Source organism: Typopeltis vanoorti, chromosome 16, assembly GCF_054136105.1.
Source record: "Typopeltis vanoorti isolate ZY-2024b chromosome 16, IOZ_Tvanoo_1.0, whole genome shotgun sequence".
NCBI lineage: Eukaryota > Metazoa > Arthropoda > Arachnida > Uropygi > Thelyphonidae > Typopeltis > Typopeltis vanoorti.
In genome coordinates this window covers 103817153-103840259 of record NC_143564.1, presented here as the reverse complement: position 1 = coordinate 103840259, position 23107 = coordinate 103817153, and the positions used below count along the sequence as shown (strand labels likewise).

At 34.0% G+C, this 23107-nt stretch overlaps 1 protein-coding gene across 3 annotated transcripts in view; it reads left to right on the top strand.

Annotated features, from left to right (window-relative positions):
• Positions 1-20226, top strand: part of LOC150098232 (solute carrier family 12 member 2-like) — a 571711-nt gene extending 551485 nt beyond the window's left edge. For all 3 annotated transcript variants that reach the window (XM_090406235.1, XM_090406234.1, XM_090406233.1), the window contains one exon: positions 15104-20226. In XM_090406235.1, the coding sequence (XP_090262361.1) occupies positions 15104-15239 (136 nt within the window). In that variant the 3' untranslated portion in view covers positions 15240-20226. The remainder of the gene's footprint in view (positions 1-15103) is intronic.
• Positions 20227-23107: the final 2881 nt, after the last annotated feature.

Here is a 23107-nt window from a genome sequence, read left to right as displayed (position 1 = left end):
TTCAGTTAATAATTAAAATAAAAAGCCAAAAGGCTAGTTTTCTGGCAATTGAATAGATATTAAATGGATAAGAATCCTATATTGTTATATAGCCAGTAAGTGAAACTCAAGATCGATAATTATGATCTATGAGTTTCAATGCCGAAAAACTATCGCCGAAGGCAATTCGAAGCAAAGGTGGAGCAAGCTCCCTCACTTTCAAGCTCCTTCTTTTCACTAAGCTTTGATATTTTCCAGGTCTACCTACTCACTGATGAGACCTCAAAAAAGGTTGAAACCGGTCTGGGTAGTGACCTGCCCCTCATAATGTAATGACAGTATTACATTTCCTAGGAGCTGTGTTTTACATTATGAGAGAATATCAAGAATAGTGAGGGAGCTTACTCCCTCACTATTCTTGATATATACTATATATCGTATTTTGTATACTATTATATACTATATAATAGTATACAAAAATACTATTTCATCATACACTCCTCTTATCAATGAATCAACCATACAAAATCTGCTCCTTATTCTCACACTTTTGCTATTTCATACTCTGCTTTCTTTCCCCTTTCCTGTGACCATTCTTCCTCCCAATCTGTCCCCATAGTTGAAATCAACCATAATAATTACTTGACCTGTACTTATGAGCACAGAGATGCTATAAGGATGCAGAGTGTGAAGGTAAAAGATGTTTATTGTGGCTGGCATAAATGATTTAGCAGATGACAAGTGTGGTATGCAAGAAAACATGAAAGAGTTGCTAGTGTATGCAAAAAAGAAGAGTGACAAAATAAAAGTTGTGATGTTGCTGCAGTATGATAGAGGCTAGCTGAGATGGAGCTATGATCCTGAATGAGTTCAGTGCAAAGACTGTGCAGGAGGAATGGTGAAGTGAGTTTGATAGAAAGATTTACATAAGGTGGATGCCTTGCATCTGAATGGATTTGTTGTCAGGAGTCTTGAGACAGAGTGCAGTATAGTGAGAGTTAGGAAGTGCCAATGCATTTTTTGCCAATTGCAATGGCAAGTTATTGCCAATGCGTGTAATTTACATTCTCTCTCTTATACCTCCTGGATTATAGCAAAACAAATGACATATTTTGTTGTGTTAGGCTCTATTTCATACTAGATAACCTCAAATGAACTGACCTCAGAACCCCTGTTCTCCTGATGTTCTTCTCTTTTTGGCTTTAATTCCTCTATCATATCTACCCCCCTCCCATCCTGTTCCTTCTATTCTCTGAAGACACCAAAGACACCATATCCCTTGCATTCTTTTGCTATGATCATATCATCCTCGGTCAACTAAGTCTTGTTAATGCCTATAGCTTTTGGTGAATTTCAGCTAACCAATGGCAAGCACTTCTCACCATTATTTTGAATACCTCTGGCATTAGTAATACATAAGCTGCAATACTCTTCTCCTTCATTCCACACCACTCTTACACCTTGTGTTGTTTGATCCACTGAAGTTAAAAACTTGGTGCTACATTCAGTATCATGTGATCACTCCCACTTGCTAATCTCTAGGTTGCATGGACCCGTGCTCACCTGCATCCCTCCCTAAACATTCTAGTTCCCCTGACTGCACTTCCTAACTCTCACTATACTGCACTCTGTCTCAAGACTCCTGATTTGTTGTCAGGAGTCTTGCGATAGAGTGCAAAACTCCTGACAACAAATCCATTCAGATGCAAGATGTGTAAATGTTATAGCAGTCAGATGCAAGATGAATTGTGTGATAATGCCATTGTTAGTGTTATAACAGGTATGAGTGATTGTATGAATGATGTAGTGGAAAATGAAGAGAATGACCTAACCTAACCTAACCTTATGTAAATCTTTCTATCAAACTCACTTCACACCATTCCTCCTGCACAATCTGTGCACTGACTCATTCAGGATCATAGCTCCATCTCATCTCTATCATACTGTAGCAACACTCACAACTTTTATTTTGTCACTCTTCTTTTTTGCATGCACTAGCAACTCTTTCATGTTTTCTTGCATACCACACATGTCATCTGCTAAATCATTTATACCAGCCACAATAAACATCTTTTACCTTCACACTCTGCATCCTTATAGCATCTCTGACATTCCCCATCTTAGCACCAGGAAAATACTATTTCATCATACACTCCTCTTATCAATGAATCAACCATACAAAATCTGCTCCTTATTCTCACACTTCTGCTATTTCATACTCTGCTTTCTTTCCCCTTTCTTTTACTTCTTTGTCATACCACTGCCAGCCACTCAATCTCCCATTTTGTTCTGTGGAGAAATCCACATAACTGTTATCTTTTCCATGTTGTCATTCTCTTCATTTTCCACTACATCATTCATACAATCACTCATACCTGTTATAACACTAACAATGGCATTATCACACAATTCATCTTGCAGCTGACTGCTATCATTTTTACTTTCTTCACACTTTTTGCATTTGCTCAGGGAACACTTTTGGCAAATGTCTTCCATTTTCATTCTCCTTTCATAAATTTCTTTGCTCTGTGAAGGCACAAATTTTGCACATTAAAATCAACTGCCATGATGCACAATACAGCATACAAATATATATATACAAATATGTATATATAAATAAAACTTTTGAAAATTACAAAATTAAGCAAGCCACCCTTACAGTTAATCAAACAAACACAAATATAATAATGCAAAAACAATGAGCTAATTATAGCTAAATACTTCCAAAATGAACATATTTCAGCAACAAAGATCATCACATGCACTATCTATCTTCTGCCCTCTTGTGGCAAATCCCAGAATGTCAGGTGAAAGCAGAATGTGTGAGTAGAGAGAGAGAGAGAGAGAGAGAGAGAGAGAGAAATAAAAGTTCTGAGAAAGGACACAGAAGGCATGAAAACTGAGTTAAGGAGAGCAAACAAAGATTAAGAGACTAGAGAGGTTAGCTAGTATAAGGGGAATGAGAGTAGGCAGGAGAGAATGGGGGAGACAGGGAAACAGAGGAAATTGAAAAAAAGTTGAGTGTGGGAACAAGGGACAGAAAGATGAGAGATTGTAAGCAGAAAGGATCAGGAATGCTGGTGAGAAGGATGAATAAAATTGTCATGCATGGAGATTCGAGGAGGAGGACTCGCTGGGAGGAACAATAGTCTGGTGATGATAATTGAAAATGTAAAGGAGATGATAAGGATAGTTGAGAAGAATGATCAAAGAAGTAGCACGAATTGTGTAGCAAGAGATTTGAGTTTAATGTTCAAGTTAGTGCAGCAGAAATGTGTCAGAGGGAAGATAGTGAGCATGTTGCTTAGCTATGATAATGCAGAGTGGAGAAGGGTAATGATACTGAATTAAATGATAGCAAGAATATCTTGGAAGATAGGTCTGGAACACATGAATGTTTGGGATTACATTTAAGGGTGAACAGGAGCTATATGCAAAAGATTGATTAGATTTGAACACAGATATTGGAGAGACTTTGTTTACTGGACACATGAGTATTAGGGCTGGGAAACTAGTTGCAAGAGTGGAGGGTAGCAGAGATGGTCTTGTGGAGATAGTGGCTTGAGAAATGAGAGACAGGAGTATACTATATTAGACAGCCAAGTGCAGTCTGTGGAAAGTAATAGCTATATGAATACTGACAGTGCACTACTTTTCCTGTATACGAATACCATGAGCATTAGGAATAAAGGAAAAGAGTTTGTAGCTGATTCGGTCTCTCCAAAGATTGTTAGTATCGGTGAAACTTGGCTGAGTGAAGAGGATGTTCTGACAGGGTATAGCATTTATCAGCAAGATAGGGAACATAAACTGAGTAGTTGAGTGTTACTCATGGTGAGAGATGAATTGTGCTTCATGTCAGGGTAGAGAATCAGAGCAAAAATGACTAATTGCTTTGAGAGCATATGGCATGAGGAAGTGAATAAAACAAGATATTCACTAGGATGTTGCTGTAGACCAGAAGATATAGATGGAGATGGGAAATGTTTAGGCAAATTAACTTAGCAAGTGATCATTATGGAGGATTTTAGCTTTAACAGTATAAATGAGCAGAGGAAGCTACATACTTAAGGAAACTGAATTATTGGATTTAAGGGGCAGCTTATTATGGAAGAAAAATGAGGATCAAGAATTACTAGACATCTAATAGACACGTGTTTGTCATAGTATAATGTTTTAAATAATGCTTTAGACATGTAAAAAAAAACTAAATAGAATTTATTACTCCTATATATTTCGCTCAATATGTCATGAGCTTCATTAAGGGAGAAGGCAGAAGAACAAGTCATACAGCATGTGTATAGTGTCACTTGTCTCATTTGCAGCTGTACAACTAGGATGAAACAATATTCGAGTTCAGAGAAGTATAGATGTATAACTAATTAAAAAAATAAACAATTAACAGAAGTCACTTCCCAGAACATAGAGATAGGCAATATCTATCTCATTAAGATTAGAATATTGGCATAGGGCTTACAGTAAAAATTGCTGAAGGACTCTCAGAAATTTTGTAAGCTACATTTTAAGAAGTAATACCTGTGTTTCTAAAATGATGTCATAATGCCGGTTTAATTCCTAATTTTATCAAAATCAAGGTTATTTAATCTTACTCTTCTCATAATATATGGTGTTTCAAAAGGGGATGTACAGCTTTAAATGACAACAGAAGGTAAATAGCAATAGATGAACAGTTTTTATTACATGCAAATGTAGCATAACACTTGAAGTTTCAACACAGACAGTTAAGGTTCAATGACTACCTCCAGTAATTCTGCAGATGTCCCATCAGTTTCCTGCCACACACAGCAGAGCATATCTGGCATAACTTCAGCAATGGCGGTAGTAATTCTGGAACACAGATCATCCGAACTGACTGGTAGTGGTAGTACAAACACTTGATCTTTTGCAAAGCCCAATAAAAAATAAATAAATAAAATAAATAATGGTGTAAGGTCAGGGGAACGTGGTGGCCATGCTATAGGCACCCCCTCTACCAATCTATCTGCCTGGAAAACAGGTGTCGAGGTACAACCTTACATCTATGAGGTAATGAGGAGATCTCCGTCTTGCTGGAAATGTAAGAATCCATTGTGGTCCATCATCATCTAATTGTAGTATTAAGTACCCTTGTAGCATGTCCAGATACACACCACCACTAGTAATGGTAGACTCCGAAAAAAAGGATCCATATACTTTCTTCTTGCTTATGGCACAAAAATCATTTCCCTATCAAAAATCGTTCCCCAAATTCTGCAGTTGAGTGTTTACTTGGCCACTTACATGAAAAATGCACTCGTCACTGAAAATTGTGTCCAAAAAATTCTCATTTTGTTCTGTCCTACTGATCATTTCCATACAGAAATCCTGGCATACCTTCTTATCGTTTTTTCTTCAAATGTTGTATTAGGGTAAATTTGTAGAGCCTTAAACGTAGACACTGTCATAAAACATGCCACATAGTCACGTGCGGAATTCCAATTTGACGAGACACCCATCTGATTGACTTTTCAGGTCTGGAAACTTTCCCAAACTTCTTCCACAACAGCAGCAGCATGCAGTATTCCCTTTGACCGTGGATGATGCACTGAACAGCTGTTTCCACAAACTTCTTGTGCCACATGTAGATTGTGCACCTGCCAGGAGGTTCTTTGTCATATTGCATGCAGAAATTCCTCTGAACTTATGTTGTAGACTTCCATTGAAAGTTGCCATTTTTAAGTGATGTGACGTATCATGCCATCTGGTGTTGTCATTTGTCAACTAATAAAGTTACGTGACCAAAAATTGATGTTTCATTACATTATGACACACTCAGCTTTTGTACATCTTCGAGCTATTCTCTGTTCTCCTGCAAAGTTGATTCACCCTGTATTTACCAAAGAGCTAGTAAGGCCATTAAGAAGCTCTTCTTTTCAAATAACACTAAAATCTCCAAACTTGAAGAATTTCTTTCCTTGGCCAAACATGCTCACTTAAACTATAAACAAAGTTGATTTGTAAGTTTGAATTATTACAACAAAGAAGACATCAGTTTTTTCAGCAACCTGTTCTTGACAAATGGGTCATAAATGTGACTAACCATCCTTTTACTATTGTTGAATTAAGCATATTGTCTAAAGGTACAGACTTTACAGTAACACCTCATAGATTACCTCATTTAGACTTCATGGTAGGTGTATAAAAAGACATCAGGAAATTATGCACAGATGACACTAACAAGCTATGGTTTGCGTTTCCACAGATATTGTATAAAGCTAACCACCTCCTCTGAATATTCTTCACCTGAATTCCAAGTTCTGCAGTCCTCACAGCAAAATAATAATAAATAACTAAGTCTGACAAAGGAAATGCAGCCGTTCTGATGGATACTACTGACTGTAATCTCAAACTTAATGTATTACTGCGTGATAGATTTGCTAATAGTATAATTGACAGAGATCCTACACAAAGCCAGCTAAACAAATTATTAGATCAAACATATTCCTTAGATGCTAATACTGTTGAAAATTTGCAGATTCATCATGCTTGTTCCCCACATATTTATGGCCTTCTTAAAGAGCACAATTTGACAAATTTCATTTTGCGAAATTTATCAGCAGGTTTAAAGGATCATATACTGGCCTAGAGATTGAAAAACATCAATATTCATCCCAGTTCAAAAAATCGGATCCCAGAGATGTGAGAATTATAGAACCATCGCTTTAATTTCACATGCAAGTAGAGTTATGTTGAAAGGGATTCAAACAAAAGCATATATATGAATAGAGAATGCCAGAAGAACAGGCAGGCTTTAGGATAGGTAGAGAAACTAGAGAGCAGATAGTAAACATGAGATGGATTATGGAAAGAACAAGAGAATTTCAGAAGGAAGTATTCATCTGTTTTATTGTTTATAAGAAAGCTTTAGATTGTGTAATCACAACAGGCTGTGTAATGTAATGAGATCAGTGGGAATACCTGAGCATCTAATTTTCTTGAGAAGAGAGCTCAGTGACAATCAAGAAGTTTCAGTAAAAACAGTCTTTGGAGAAACAGTGTTAGAGTGAAAAAAAAGCTGTTTGGCAAGGTTGTGTACTGTCACCCTTTCTTTTTAATAATTATAGTGAATACATTATGAGAATGGCTAACTTATACAAAGACCCAGGAATTAAGATTGGTAGCACAAAAATAAATAATTTAAGATATGTAGATGATAACTCTCATAACTGAAACTAAAGAAGTTCTGGAGTGGTTGATTCCATTTGTTAAGAGAGAAAGCAACAAAACCAGGTTTAATTTAAATGTAGTAAAACGAAAGTGATGGCTTCTGCCAGTTTAAATGAATTTATGATAAAGGGAGATAAAATGGAGATTGTTGAAAGTTATGACTTACTAAGATCCAGAATAAGAAATGATTGTTAAGTGAAGATGAAATTATAAGGATAACCATGGGGGATAAAAGCTATGTTAAACCTGACAAAAATTATGAAAGATAAAGGTGTGAATAAGGCCATGAAAGTTAGAATTATCAAAGCAACAATATTTCCAATAGTGATGTATGGATATGAAAGCTGGGCTGTTAAGAAGACAAAGTGAATTGATTCATTTGAATCATGGGCATAGAAGAGACTTAAGAATTCCGTGGACTGCAAAAATGACTAATAAGAAGGTTTTAAAGAGTATAAAGACAGAATGCTCCTTGGAGGCAATGATTGCTAAACAGGAGTTAATATACTTTGGATGTGACCAGATGAATTATTGGAAAAGGCAGTTGTGTTGGGGAAGATTGAGAGCATGAGAAGGAGAGGAAGACCACAAAAGAGTTAGATCCATGCTAGCCCACAGTATGTACTATTTGCTCTCCTCTGCACAATTCTGCATGAGTTCTTATTGATTTCTCCAAAATCTTAACTACAGAAGAAATACAAACAGACCTATAGTTTGATACCTCCATTCTGCCACCACCTTTATGCAATGCCACTATCTTACACCTCCTTCCACTCTCCAGGAACCTGTATTATTGCAAAACTTTCATTAAACAATTAAGTAAATTGCATGGTCAGTTCCACATCACATTCCCTTAAAATACATGAAATTCCATCCGGTCCTCCTGCTTTACTGACATTTAGCATACTCAGTGTTTTTGGAATACATCCTATTCATTCACTTCTAGTTATCCTTCTAGGAATAGTCTGTTGTGCTTTGCTAGATGCAGATGACTATGTAATCTGCATCTAGCAAGGTAATCCATCCACTATCATTTTCTCTCCTACTTGCCACATAGCAACAAAACTCCCTTGGATTTTCTTTGGATTGCTGTACTAGTCTCCTCTCATATTCTAACTTTTCTCTCCTTAGAATATCAGTAACTTTTCTAGCCTGAGCCTTATATTCCTCATACAACTGTTCTCCACCTTTCTTTGTCTTCCATAATCTTTTTCATATGCAATCCCTCTTTCATTTCTCTTGTTATCCATTTAACTCCAAATTGCTTTATCTTCTTCACTCAGTCATAATCAGATCCTGTGATTCTATGACCAAATCCAAAATTCTTGGTCCTTGCATTTCCTCTACCACTTGGTCCTTGCATTTCCTCTACCACATGCTGCTTAACACATTCACTGCCAACTACGAGTATACTCATAGTTGGTATATGAGCCTCACAAGCCAGCTACAAATATACTCGTATGACACTTACCACTGGCAACGAGATTACCCGTACTGACCTCGAAGTGAAAATGCTTGGCTTGTGGAGCTAGCAGCAAAAGTGTGTTTACACTTAGATCGTATACAAGCCAACTATGAATATATTCATATGTCGATTACCGCCAGCAATGAGATTACCTGTACTGACCTTGAAGAGGTGAAATTGCTTGGTGTATGGGAACAAACCATGCCCGAGTAGTGTGGCAGCAAACGTGTTAAGACGTTTTCCCTCAAGGAATCCAAAATTTCAGTTCCCTTAGTAGTAAATGCTGCCTCTTCTGCCCATTTTATATTGCTAAAGTCGAAGTCCCCCATAATGATCACTTACCAAACTAATTTGCCTAACATTTCCTGCTCATCATCTATATTTCCCTGGTCTATAGCAATAGTGTTAATGTATAGGTTGATTTTAATAAGTATTTATACTTAAATCCTGAGAATGGTGGACCTAATTCTGTCAGGCATGAAAGCAATAGCTGTGGTATATGGATTGAGTTGACATCTCAAATTGCTTACTTGTACCAGTTAAGTTTTATGTTGAATATATCTCAGTTTTTTGGATCCAGTGCTCAATTATATATGATCACGTCATACATGTTACAATTTTTCTAATGCCAAAAGTATCAGGAATAAAGGCAGTGAAATTTTACTATAGTTAAATAAAATGGAAGAAACTAAAAATTGTCATTAGTGATACCCGGCTAAGGATATCCTTGCAGGAACAGAATGTGATGAGTACCATGTATTCAAGGATGACAGCCAAGGCAGAATCAGTGGGAAGAGTATTGTTAATGATTGAAAAGAATTTAAATAATCATAGTAGAGATCCTGGTACTGGTAGTAATATGAATAATAAGGCATGTGATTCAAGGCTTTTTGTCTGTTAATATCAAGAGCATCGAAGGGAATAAGCAGATAAACCTCATGAATATAAGTAAGATCATTATGGGTGATTTCAACTATGGAAGGTACAGGCTGGAGGAAGTAGAAAGCATGCATGCTGAAGGGAAAAGAATCCCTACATCATAATCCCTATGATTATTTAAAAATTCTTTTCAATCATTAACAATGCTCTTCCCACTGATTCTGCCCTGGCTGTCATCCTTGAATACACTATATTCAAGGAATTCTATTCCTGCAAGGATATTCTTAGCCAGGTATTACTAATGATAATTTTTAGTTTCTACCATTTCATTTAGCAATGGTAAAAATTCACTGCCTTTATTCCTGATGCTTTTGGCATTAGAAAACTTGTAACATGTATGAAGTGATCATATATAACCAGTGGTGAGTTATGGAAATCTTAACGAAGGGCTTGCATCGTCGAGTAAAAATTTGATTGGCATTTGTACAGCTCGTGTACAAATGCCAATTAAAAAGTATGAGGGGACAATCAACCTGTAAAGGCTATCATTTTTAAACAAATATTTCATGATTAAACATGAAATATTTGCACACAATCATCTGTGTTAATTTATCTTACATAAGAAAAACATTATTTAACTATCAAAATATAATAAGAATAAAATATTTTATAATCGCACATATGAAATATGTCTGCATTTTTTATAAACAAAATAAATTTCTTTTGTTTGCGATAGAAGTTTTTATGACAAACAATCTATAAAGAATAAATAAATATCTAAACACAATAATATTGAAGTATGTTATATTTCTCTTTTGTTTTTATACTTCAAGTGATGATCAATGGTACCAATCAAGGGGCATTATTTTATAGTCCTATTTATTTATATGTGATTACCAAAGTGAATTCTTATTTGTAAAATGATGGTAACAGTAACTATAATATTTTATTTAATAAAATCACTTTGTTAGGTTACCGTATGAGTTTGTCGCTTAATATATTAAAAAAAAAATTACGTTTTTTTTTTTTTTTGAAAATATAAAAGCAAACAAGAAGAACAAGGGGCTTGCAAATTTGAGAAAAATTTAACAAAGGGCTCAGGTGAGCCCCTTATAGCTCACCACTATATATAACTAAGCACTGGATCCAAAAGGCTGAGATATATTCAACATACTCTTTAAAGTTAAATGGTACAAGTAAGCAGTTTGAGATGTCAACTCAATTCATATATATCACAGCTATCGCTGTCATGTCTGACAGAATTAGGTCCCCGTTATCAGGATCATCCTTTCCATACTCATCAACAAAGCCATTCAGAGTACTACATTAAGCAGCATACCAGTGAAGGAATTTGCAGTACATGAACAGTAATAACATATGAGAATCTGTATATAAATGAGGTGGCATAAGTGTGATTGCTTTAAATAAAATGTAAGACTAAGTCCAGTCTACTGAGAAGGCAGCTTGAAACAGTGCTAGGCATGAGAAACTGCATGGCAGAAGCATCACCGTTTTTTTGCATGAATTAATAGGAAGTGGGCAAAGAGTGACTACACAGAGCTATATTGGATTGCATCTCCAGAGTTAGAAGACCAAACTGGATGAATAAGATGAGACTTTAAAGCAAGAGTGTATAAACAGAATGTTTTGGATTCTTCACCATGGTTGTCCCTAAAAGTTAGGACCAGCCATGATGAGGAAGGCAAACTTTATGGAAAAGGTAACCAACCAAGCCAAGCAAAGTGAGCAATAATTTTATCACTTTGTAGCAAGTAAAAAGGAAGAGTAGCATTAGGGGATGGCAGGAAAGAGTCAGATGCACTAGAGTTTGGTTGTTACATGTTCACTTTAATAAAGTATATTTCCAGAAAGACTCATTAGCTTTCTGGATGCTGAGGTTCAAAAGTAGACAGAAGAATAGAGGTAGATGAGTTAGCAGTATTAAAGCTATTGCATGAGCTTGATTTTCTGCATTGCTAGGATAGGGACATTCATAACTCTTATGCATATTACTTAAGCACTTGTGTCAGTATTCCATTCAAATCAACTCTAGGAAGTCTTAGCATACAGTATACAGAATTCCTAGAGTTTAAAGAAGATCAAGGTAATTCATTATACAAGGGTGGAAATAGGACTGAATCAGAGATCGGTCAGTATCTCTAGAGAGTAGTAGTAGCAGCCTTGCTTTAGCAATTTACTGATGTTCTTCAGTGGTGATGGCACAATTTGGATTAAGGAAGTGGATTTACCTTAATAAAGTCCACAATACATATGGACTTTATAATGACGTTTGACAAGATTCTGCAAAAAAGATTATCAAATGAACTCTCAGCAATGGGTAAATGACAAAGATAGGAGTAGCATCAGGAAGTGATGAATGAAAGAATTGAAAGAAAAGGAAGATGTGACCACTAGTATATCAGAGTTTTGTACTTAAATTCTGTTGTTTAACTTGTATATTAATTGTATTGAGGACTAGTCTAGAGGGTAATATCCAATTATGAACTGATGATGCTAAGTTGGGGGTAGTGATAAGGGACAGTTAATATGGAATTCCTGCAGGTTGACTTGCATGGACTAAGGAGACAATGAATCTGATTTTACTGCTGTTAAGTGGAAGTTTTCATCAAATCAATTATTGAAAAATGCAGAAAAAGAAAAAAGAAAACATTGGATAACAGATGAAATACTTGGCCTTATGGATGAAAGAAGAAAATATAAAAATGCTGTTAAAGAAGATGATGTCACCAAATACAAATATCTTAAAAATCAAATTACAAGAAAATGTAGACAAGCCAAAAAAGAATACCTGGAAGAACAGTGTAATAACATAGATGAATTATTTAAAAAAGAAAACATAGAGAAAGCCTATAAAGAAATTAACAAACTGACTTTCAAATTTAATAACAGCAAAAACAATGCCATCAAAGATAAAAATGGAAAATTACTAATAGAATCTGAGGATATATTGATGGAATGGGAGAATTATCTTGAAAATCTCTATAATGGCGATGAACTTGATGTTGATATCAGCATAGAAAATCAAAATGAAGATAATCTAGGACCCACAATAATGGGAGAAGAATTTGATAAAGCACTGTCCGAAATGAGTAATGGCAAAAGTCCAGTTGTAGACAATATTCCTATAGAACTGCTACAAAATCTAGGTGATGAGACAAAAACCTTACTCTATCAATTAATAGCCCAAATCTATGATAGAGGAGAAATACCAAAGGAGTTTATGAAATCAACCATAATACCAATACCAAAAAAGAATAATGCAAACAAATGCAGCGAATTTAGAACAATAGCTTTAATTCCATATGTTAGCAAAATTCTGCTAAAAATTATTCAAAATAGAATTTATTCAAAAATAGATTGTCTATTGTTGGATGAAAACCAATTTGGATTCAGAAAGAATAAAGGAACAAGAGAGGTAATACTCTGTTTAAGAACAATAATAGAGAGAAGATTAGACCTTAGTCAAAATACTTACATTTGCTTCCTTGATTTAGAGAAAGCATTTGATAAAGTAAACCAGCAAATACTCCTAAATTGTCTAACTAATATCGGCATAGATTTGAGGGATAGGAAAATAATTTATCAAATTTACAAAAATCAAAATGGACGGATTAAAATCAATGATAAGGAGAAAATAATAAATATCAGGAGTGGAGTAAGACAAGGATGTATACTTTCACCACTTTTATTTAATTTATATATTGAAAAGGCCATTCAGGAAACTAAAGATAAAATAAATAGTGGCATAAAGATAAATGGTGAGCAAGTCGTGTGTATAAGATTTGCTGATGACATAGCCCTTGTAGCAGAAAACAGAAGAACATTAAAAACTAGAATTACTAAATAATAACTAAATAATATAGACATCAGCGGAGAACAAATAAAACAAGTGAAAAGCTTTAAATATTTAGGAAGCCTAATAACAGAAGATGGCAGAACAAGAGAAGACATAAGATCAAGAATAAACAATGCAAAAGCCCAATTCTCTAAGATGAAAAGCATTTTAACAGGAAACCTCAACCTACAATTGAAAAAAAAATTAGTAAAGACATTGATATGGAGCATTGCACTGTATGGATGTGAAACCTGGATTCTAGGCAGAGAAGATGTAAGAAGATTGGAGGCTTTTGAAATGTGGTGCTGGCGTCGCATGAACAAAATAAAATGGACAGAAAAAAAATCAAACCAACAAGTCCTGAGAGAGATAAATGAAACAAGAACTCTTATAAAATCAATCAAAATTAGAAGGGATAGGTGGTTTGGACATATACTTCGACATGATGGACTTGTGAAAAGAATAACTGAAGGCAAAATAGAGGGGGAAAGAAGAAGAGGCAGACCAAGGAAAAGCTTTCTTGAACAAGTCAAAGACAGCACAGGTTTGAGGAGTTACCAGGAGGTTAAGAAGAAAGCCAATGACAGAGCGGAATGGAGGAAATTACTGCTGAGCTACCAGTCCCAAGACTGATGCAACTGATGATGAAGCGGAAGTTTATGCAATTCAAATGAAGGACATTGCAGAGACAAGTGCAGTATTAATACGAATTTGCAAGTAGTTACTGACATGGAAAACAAGATATGGGAATTATAGTGGATAGAGTTGAAAAGTTTAGAAACCCCATTGTTAAGGTTATGTCATATCACATGACTGCACTGGTAAAATAACTTTACAAGCACATCTAGACTGCTATATGCAGATGTGGTTACCTAGATTCCAATGAGATGGAGAGACAAAATGATATTGGCCTATGGAAATATCAAAATTGAAGAGTAGATGCAATAGAAATATGCAAATTAGTAAGGATCTTACAGTGTAGATAAGAGATTTTGCAGCTCATGGCAGATGCAGGTTAGAACTCCAGGCCATCTCTGGAAGTTTACTAAAAGTGTGGTTAGTAAGCACTCCACATGCTTATGGGAAAAGCATTTGGAATGAATGAACTACCTATAGACATTAAGTGCATCTTTGAATGTGTTCAAGGAGAAATGTGAAAAGTATTTAGGTATGAAGGACTAACAGAATCTTCTGATTCCTTTGGTTCCCTAGAGGAACCTTCCTAATAAATTCAACATATAGAATACTGAAAAATGACAAGCTTAGCTTGAATACAATAAAGACGATTAAGAAATCAAAGACTGTATTTTATGTTCCAGTTCATTAGTTACAAGAATGCCACAACAACACCTACAAGATGCACAATTAAGGAAGAACAGCTATTAGAATCTAAAATATTATGCCAGTTGGTGTTTTTTACTTAATGATACTAACCAGCATTAACCGTCATATAATCTAACATAATATCTGTTATTCAGTAAATGATTTTGTAATTTTGTAAAGTAGCAGAATTGTACAATTTCTGAATTCTGTGTAAGTTAATTTGCCTCTATTGCAAAGTTAAAATTTTGTTTGAAACGTGAACTTTAGTTTCAAAAACGCATGAAATTCCTAATTAGCAATATACAGTTATACAGAAAAATGCAATTATTTTTTCTGCATAACATACTGTAGCCTGACTCATTAAATATCATTTACTTTTTTTTTCCCTATTTTAGGACTCTTCCAATGCCACGGAAAGGAACATGTTCAGCTCCTTTGTATATGGCTTGGCTTGAAACTTTGACTAGGGGCATGCCACCTTTCCTGTTAATCAGAGGAAATCAAACCAGTGTGCTTACTTTTTATTCCTGAATATGCAAAATGACATTAGGGAATCGGTATGTGTACAAAATTTGTATTAAACAGTGATTCTGCTTTTGGCATCAAATGAAAATCAACCTCATCATAAGTAAACTGTATAGGATGCTTATCGTCCACTTCCAATATGTAGGAAAGGATAAGGATGTACTTTATCACTTGTTTTTCTCCTCACTATAAACTTGGAAAGTTTTGGATGATGCTAATTAAGATACAGTTCAAGAGCATTACATTATTCAAAATTCTGGAAAATAGTTATTTCTCAACTTCACTTCCTACTTGATGCCCTAAATTATGATTAACAGAGCCTTATTCAAACATTACTTTCATCTCAGGGAATGGTATTTTTAAGTATTATCATGAATGGAGGAGGAGAAAAAAAAAAAAAGACTAGTACATTTTATACCAAAAAACAAAAGAATTCAAAGGTTTGTGATAGTTTGTGATAAATTTGTAATTACCAGATATATTTTACTCGCAATTCTTCCATTGTGTTCTCTAGTAATAAATTCGAAACTAACTTGTACAACACTGATTATTATTACTTCACTCTTGTGTAAACATTGTATTACCATGTTTGTTGAACTCCGAATTGAAGACTAGTTATTATTCTATTGTTTTAACATGCTGCATTTCTTTCATTAGTATAACTAATCTTAAATTTATGGTATATTCCTGATTTGTTAGTTTAATTGAATTGGTAATATTGAAATTATTTTATATTCATTATAGCCATTTATGGAAACTGCTATCATTTTGAGCAAACAGCTAAATTTACTAAGTACACATTACATCCTTTAGATCAGTCATTATCCAGGAGTATATTTACAAAAATATGCAGAAGAATTGTCTTTGTTTCTGATTGAGAATGAATTTAGAAACGGGAAATTATTATTATTATTATTTTGACACCTCCAGGGAGTCCAAAGACTCATCGAGGGAGAGCGTGCCGATAGCATCGAACGATTTGCCCCCTTCCAACTACTAACCGCGCTCAAACTTACTTAACTGAGCCATTAGTAGCAGAGGCTCTACCAATCGACCAACCTTTGCCGGCTATTAATTAAGAATGTGAACACTGGATTGGTTTGAAGAAGTAAGAGCCGCTTGATGTTATGCATAAATGGTAAATGACACTTAATATACTAACAATAACAATTATTCTTGCATTCTTTTAATTATTAACTTTACCTCTTAATCCTTTTGATGTTTTTTTTCCCATAACAGATCAGTTTGGTCAAAGTTGATTGGTTTAATCTTACTATAGTTTACCATAGTGTAATATGTTGTTTAAGAGATACTTGTGCTGTGAGAGGCGTCTTCATTTAACATGAAAAAACACAAGGAATAACTAATACTATTTACTTAGCCATATGTTTCAGCCTGAATATTACAGGCCATCAGTGATGACAATAGTTAATTATGAAGTAGAATGTGAACACTGGATTGGTTTGAAGAAGTAAGAGCCGCTTGATGTTATGAATAAAACAACACAGTGGTATAACTGAGGAAATATTGCAAGATTGATAATTCATTAGCTACTTGAAAAAAAAAAAATTATTGATGTGTGTGAAAATAACTTTCGCATATCTTAGAGGCAGTTGTTTCGATTTAAGTTGGGATGGTGAACTAAGGCCTCAGCACTTTCTTTAAACAAGTGTCCAAAATTGATAGACATCAATAAAGCATGTTTCAGACCATAGGATGTTGCAGTCTGTATCTATTCCATGCTTTTCCATGCCAGATTTACTGTTCTTATATTCTCTTTTCTATAGAGCATTCAGTTTGTTCAAAGTAAGAATGATGACAATCACAAGAAGCTTGGTAGACACCACTAGAGAAGTCTGTTTATTCTTTGAAGCCATGCTGATACTTTATTGACAGGAAGAAAAGTAGTCACTAAATTGTATTTCTTAAGAATTCTGGAAATGGTTTCTGAGATGCCAGACATGTAAGGAATTGGAACTCAATGTACTATTTCTATGTTATGAGCTAGGATTACAGGAATTAAAAAGCTGTTGCATGGTCCTTTCTGAGAAGCTATTGATGTTTAAGAGTTCCTGATGTAATGGTTTCCATATTCAAAACATTAAATGGTCTCCTCTAACCTCTCCGTGGTGTTCTACCAATTTCCCTGTGACTGTCATCATTATGACATTAGACAAACTGAACACTCTGTAAAAAAAACAAAAAAGAGTAAAAAAGGACCGATCTTACATTACCAACAGTAAATCTGAAAAATCTGGCCTGGCACAGATTAGATACAGACCACAATGTCTGAAACAAGCTTACCTCTTTGATGAATTATTAATATTGCAATATTTCCTGTTATACCATTATGTTTTATATATAAAATGGCAACTCTTACTTTTTCAAATCATTCTATTGTTTATGTTCTATTTTGCAATTAACTATTGTCGTCACTGATGATGGCCTGTAATATTCAGGCTGAAATATATGGTTTTAAATAAATAATATTACTCAACCTTTATGTTTTTTCATGTTAATTGAAGAAAGTGTGTGTGTGTTTTATATGCACTTATATATTCCTGATGATACAAATCTTGAAATAGTTTTAGATTTTGCTCAGAATGTTACTAACTTCCATAAATATGTTATAATGAATGGAAAATTAGCAAATAAAATGCACAAAAAATCTAAATGTCACATCAAGTTAACCAGCATATTATGTATGCATAAGAACTCTTATCACAACATTTAACACATAAACCAAGACAGTATGGTTGATGCCTGTATGGTCCATGTGCAGGTCTTCATACCTTTGTTTTCATATGCCCTTTGTTGAAAATTCAACTGCCTTTGCAGTTTTTTGTGTGCATGTGTGACTGAGTGCTATTAAATACTTCCAAGTTTTAATAGCACTCAGTTTAAATACTTCCAAGTTAGGTTTAGAACCACATTTTCATTTCACTATAGCATGACCAACTGTTAATAGTGCTGTTAGATGAAACAATAGATGAACTACAGAAATAACTTCCTAAGAGCAATTAAATGACTTTCTTACTGTACAAACTAATGTTCCACACATCAGCAGTTTTTGTTACACATTTTGAAAGTTCCAAAGCACTGTACATTTCAATAAATAGTTTTAATAATTTCAGAAATGCCATGACTTGCTTTAAAAGAAAATTCAGGTGAAATTTTGGTCCTGGACAACATTACTATCATGATTGTTGGGTTGTTAAAATTAGAAAAATAACCATAATTAAAAAGACAGTGGCACTCACCATAGTATGCTCACATTCTTTTTATCTGAAATATGGAAAAATAAATGAATAAAAAAATAGCACTTTCTGTTAATATAATTTGAATTACAGAATGTAGTTAATAGGACAGTATGTTTAAACATTGTACACAAAATAGTTAACTTGAAAAGGAAAAATAGAAGTAATTTTACTAGTGAAATGAATGGTAGAAATATGATAACCTATTCATACCTTAAAACTACTGATTTGGAATATTTTCCACACAAAAGATCCAGTGTTAACTGTGTAGTGGTAGTATTTTTTTTTTATGTACAGCATTAATAAGTAACTGGACACTTTATCTGAAAAATCTGGCCTGGCACAGATTAGATACAGACCACAATGTCTGAAACAAGCTTACTTCATTGATGAAATATCAACATTGCAATATTTCCTGTTATACCATTATGTTTTATATATTACCTGGAAATATGCAAGTTTTTTATAATTTAAAAAAAATTACATTGTAAGATGTAGGATTTTAAGTTTTGTTTTGTCACTTAGTTTTAACTAAGTGTGGTGCAATGCACATTCTGTACTGCCTGCAATAAAACCACTGCAGTGAGAAATGGAGTGTCAAAAAAAAAAAAAAAAAAGTTATATATTCAGTATATACCATGTGCCTATTTATGTAAATTTTTAGATACCCTTACTTAAGGATTAACTTGTCTTCTGTATCTTGAAAAATCACTTTTGGTGTGATACCTTTTAACCTATGTTTTTATTACACCTGTGAATACAACATACTTAGTTACAAATGAAAGGCAGTATTTAATGCTAAGCATTAAAATGTTATTACTACATATCAAATGTGGCTTATTCATAATTTCTCGATGATTTTATATTTCCATATGAGGATATAGTGTTTTTGGTAAATACACCACACATACATACCACATAATGCTATTACTTGCATTGCTCAATTACTTTCAGATTAATCTATTTCTTTGTAAAGACTTACTGGAAGATTGATTTTCTACAAACGTTAGTCTCATATGTGCTAATCTTTTGTAACACAAATAGGTAATCTTATTACTTTCTGATAGATAATTACATTTCCCATAATATTCTATTAAACAAAAATAATAAATTGCAATATCTACATCCTACTAATAAGTTATTTTTTTACACAGAAACTTATTTTACTGCACTATTCAAGTGCATTGTCCTCAACACTGATCATTATTTAAACATAGCTCTTATTTTTCTTAAGAAGCAGTTTCTATTTTTAGGACATCCACTTATAATTTATTAAGTATTTTAAACTTATTTTTATGATGGGTAGCATCACAAAGCATTTAGTCACTTGTTTTACAGATTTCATAAGTACGTTAAATGATATGCACTTTCAACATATTAAAGTATACATATCTAGGTTAATAGATTTTTCATATTTGTTAGTTTAATGCATTTCTTGTTGTAGTGATAAAACATTTTATAGGGTGCCAGAAAATAATATAACTATTCTTAATTTTTGATACTTATGTAAGTTAGTTCTCATTTTACCCATCTGTTTGTTATAGATAATATAAATTCATGTCAACCAGTACACATTTACTAATTATTTCAACATCACTAACTGTTTAAAAAACAGTATTGACTTGATCTACTGAAGTTCTAACAAAGTAAAGGAAATGTTCTCCCTGATTCTGTGTACAGCCGACTCATTTTGTATATCTATATTAGAGCAATAAAGAGCAATATTTATTTCCTTTTCAAGGTAGTCTTATTATTTAAGAAATAGTTCTGTTTTGATAATTTACTTGTGTTAACATTCCACCTAAACTGTAGCCAGTTAATATCAGTTCTATTTATCATATCATCTGTATGGTTTGCAGATATAGCAGGCAACAAAGACAAATTGAAATCCACCCTGACAAAGATGGAAGAAATTTTCACACAGTAGAGCCTAAAAATTAATTATAAGAAAACAAAACTATTAATTACAAGTAAAGCAAATCAAGAAATAAATAAATAATCTAATACAACAGGTATCCTCTTTTAAATATCTTGGTCTTCACAGAAGATGGAAGAAACCAATCAGATATTAAAGCATGAATAATCTTGGGTAATAGTCTTGTAAAAGGAAATAATCTTGTAAAAAGGCATTCTACAACACAATTTTTTTTTTTTTTTTTTTTTTTTTTTTTTTTTTTAAATCAGTAAAGGACTTGGCACCCAGCTCAAAAAAAGGCTAGTGAAAACATACATATGGATTATTGCATTATATGGTTATGAGGCCTGGACAATAACAAAACAAGACATCAAAACATTGGAGGCATTTGAACTTTATAAAATTTATAAGATTATAAAAATTAGTCGGTCAAAAAGAAAAAGCAATGAAGTTCTGAATATAGTTCATGAAGAGTGGTCACTAATGAACCACATCAATAAGAGAAGAAAAAGCCTAATTGGACACCATCTGAGGCATGAGGGACTGATTATAGAAATAATGAAGACAGTAGAAGAGGCCACAAGGCAGACTAAGAATTTCATATATAAATAACATAATGATGCTAACTGGCACCAAGAGTTATGGAGAGATAAAAAGATGGTCACAAGACAGGATGTTATGTGCTGCTATAACTAACCAATCTTCAGATTGATGCACCAAAGAAGAAGAGAACATTTCACCTACTTTTCCTAATTATTACAAATACAGTTCTGATACGAATGCAATAAACAGAAGAATAAAGTTTTTACAACTTTCTTTTGTGTTTATAAAAAGTTAGTATATTTTTCCCACTTTAGAATGGTATAATTGGTATACCATTTCTTTCTTTTAGAGAAACTTGCCATTGTTTTATGAATTATTTACACAAATGCGATGTAAAGATAATTTATTATAAGGCCATATATTTCAGTCTGAAAGTTAGACCATCTTCAGTGGCAAAAAACAGTTCATACAAAGTAGAATGCAAACAATGGATTTATTTGAAATAGAGTGAGCTGTGTGATGTTATATTTCCAGTAACATTTCCACTGCATCCTTACAGAATCACTGACATTGTTAATATTGGCACTCCTCTATCAGTGAATCACCGTGCTCTCTCTCTCTCTCTCCCCCTCCCTCCCTCCTTGCATCCTCCTTTTGCTTCTGTATCATACCATCTGTCAGATGTTTCTAACCACTCAATCTCATGTTTTGTTCTGTGGAGAACTTCACACAAATGTGCTGCAATTTCTATTATCTAGTTATTCTCTTCATTTTTCACCATTTCATTCTTGAAGTTACTCATCTCAATTTTGCCTTTCAAGTCACTGCTATCATTCTTCTTACTCTCCTCAGACTTTAAACATTTGCTCTTAAAACACTTGACATACCAGCTCACTAGCTTTATTCTACTTCCATAATCTCTCATTCTATGAAGTGCATATATTTTATACATGCTGCAACAACAAAATCAGGCAAGTTGAAATTGCCTACCATGGTTTTACACAAAGGTGCATAACACAGCATACAATAAAAGGAAAATTAAAGCTTTCAAAACCAAAAAATTAATCACACTACCCATACATTCAAACACTCAAATATAATAATGCAGAAGGGAGTTAATTATCACTAAATACTTGCAATAAAGAACTTATCTTTCAGCACCAAAAATCACATGTAGCACACCTTCTGCCCTCTAGTAGCAAGCAACTTCTAATATTACGCCCATATTGTGTGAAATAGAGAAATAGCCCGTTGATCTTTCAATAGCAGCTGTGTGTAGACAAAATACTGGAAAAGGAATGCACTTACATTTATATATATATGGACGTTCCTCACACATATATATATATATATATATATATATATATATATATATATATATATATATATATCAACTAGGGGACTGACGCCTATGGTGTCCAACCATAATCCAATGTAACGACTTCACAACTTATGCAATATGACCACTGATCAGGTCCTTGTCTTCTACTCCCTGATCTCTCATCACCCCTACTTTCTTCAAAATTTTTCCACAAAGTGTATACTTGGTATTTCATGGTTGCTTACCAAATTTCAGAACCTTAGACTTTGCAACAATGAACTGACAGTTCCATTCATACAACCTGTTCAAACTCTGCTGTGAAGTCATATCTGCTTGATTCTTCATTGTTCTCCCTAATTTTACATCATCTTCAAACAGTAGCATATCTCCAGTTAAACGTGCTACAATATTATTATTATTACGGCAACTCGAAGGAGTCCTTAGACTCATCGAGGGAGGCCCTAAACATCATGTCAAGAACTATTCAACATTCACACAGTATTTGTCACACTTTGCTTCGAACTCATTCACATGCTTGGCACCCACAACAGACTCTGACAACTTATTCCACTCATTCACCACTCCAAGTAAAAAACCTAGTTCTAACACTCTTGCTCAATTTCCATGGATGGTCCTGTTCTAAAAAATTTGCTCTGAATTAATCTTGTAAATATCTCTCAGTAATTTGATGTCTCAATCATATCACCTTTTTTTTCCACATATCAACCAGTTTCTGTAACCCGCAAATCTTCAACCTGTTTTCATAAGGTTCATTCCATAGACCTGCTACCATCTTGGTCACATGCCTCTGGATCCTCTCTACCTCCCCATCATCAAT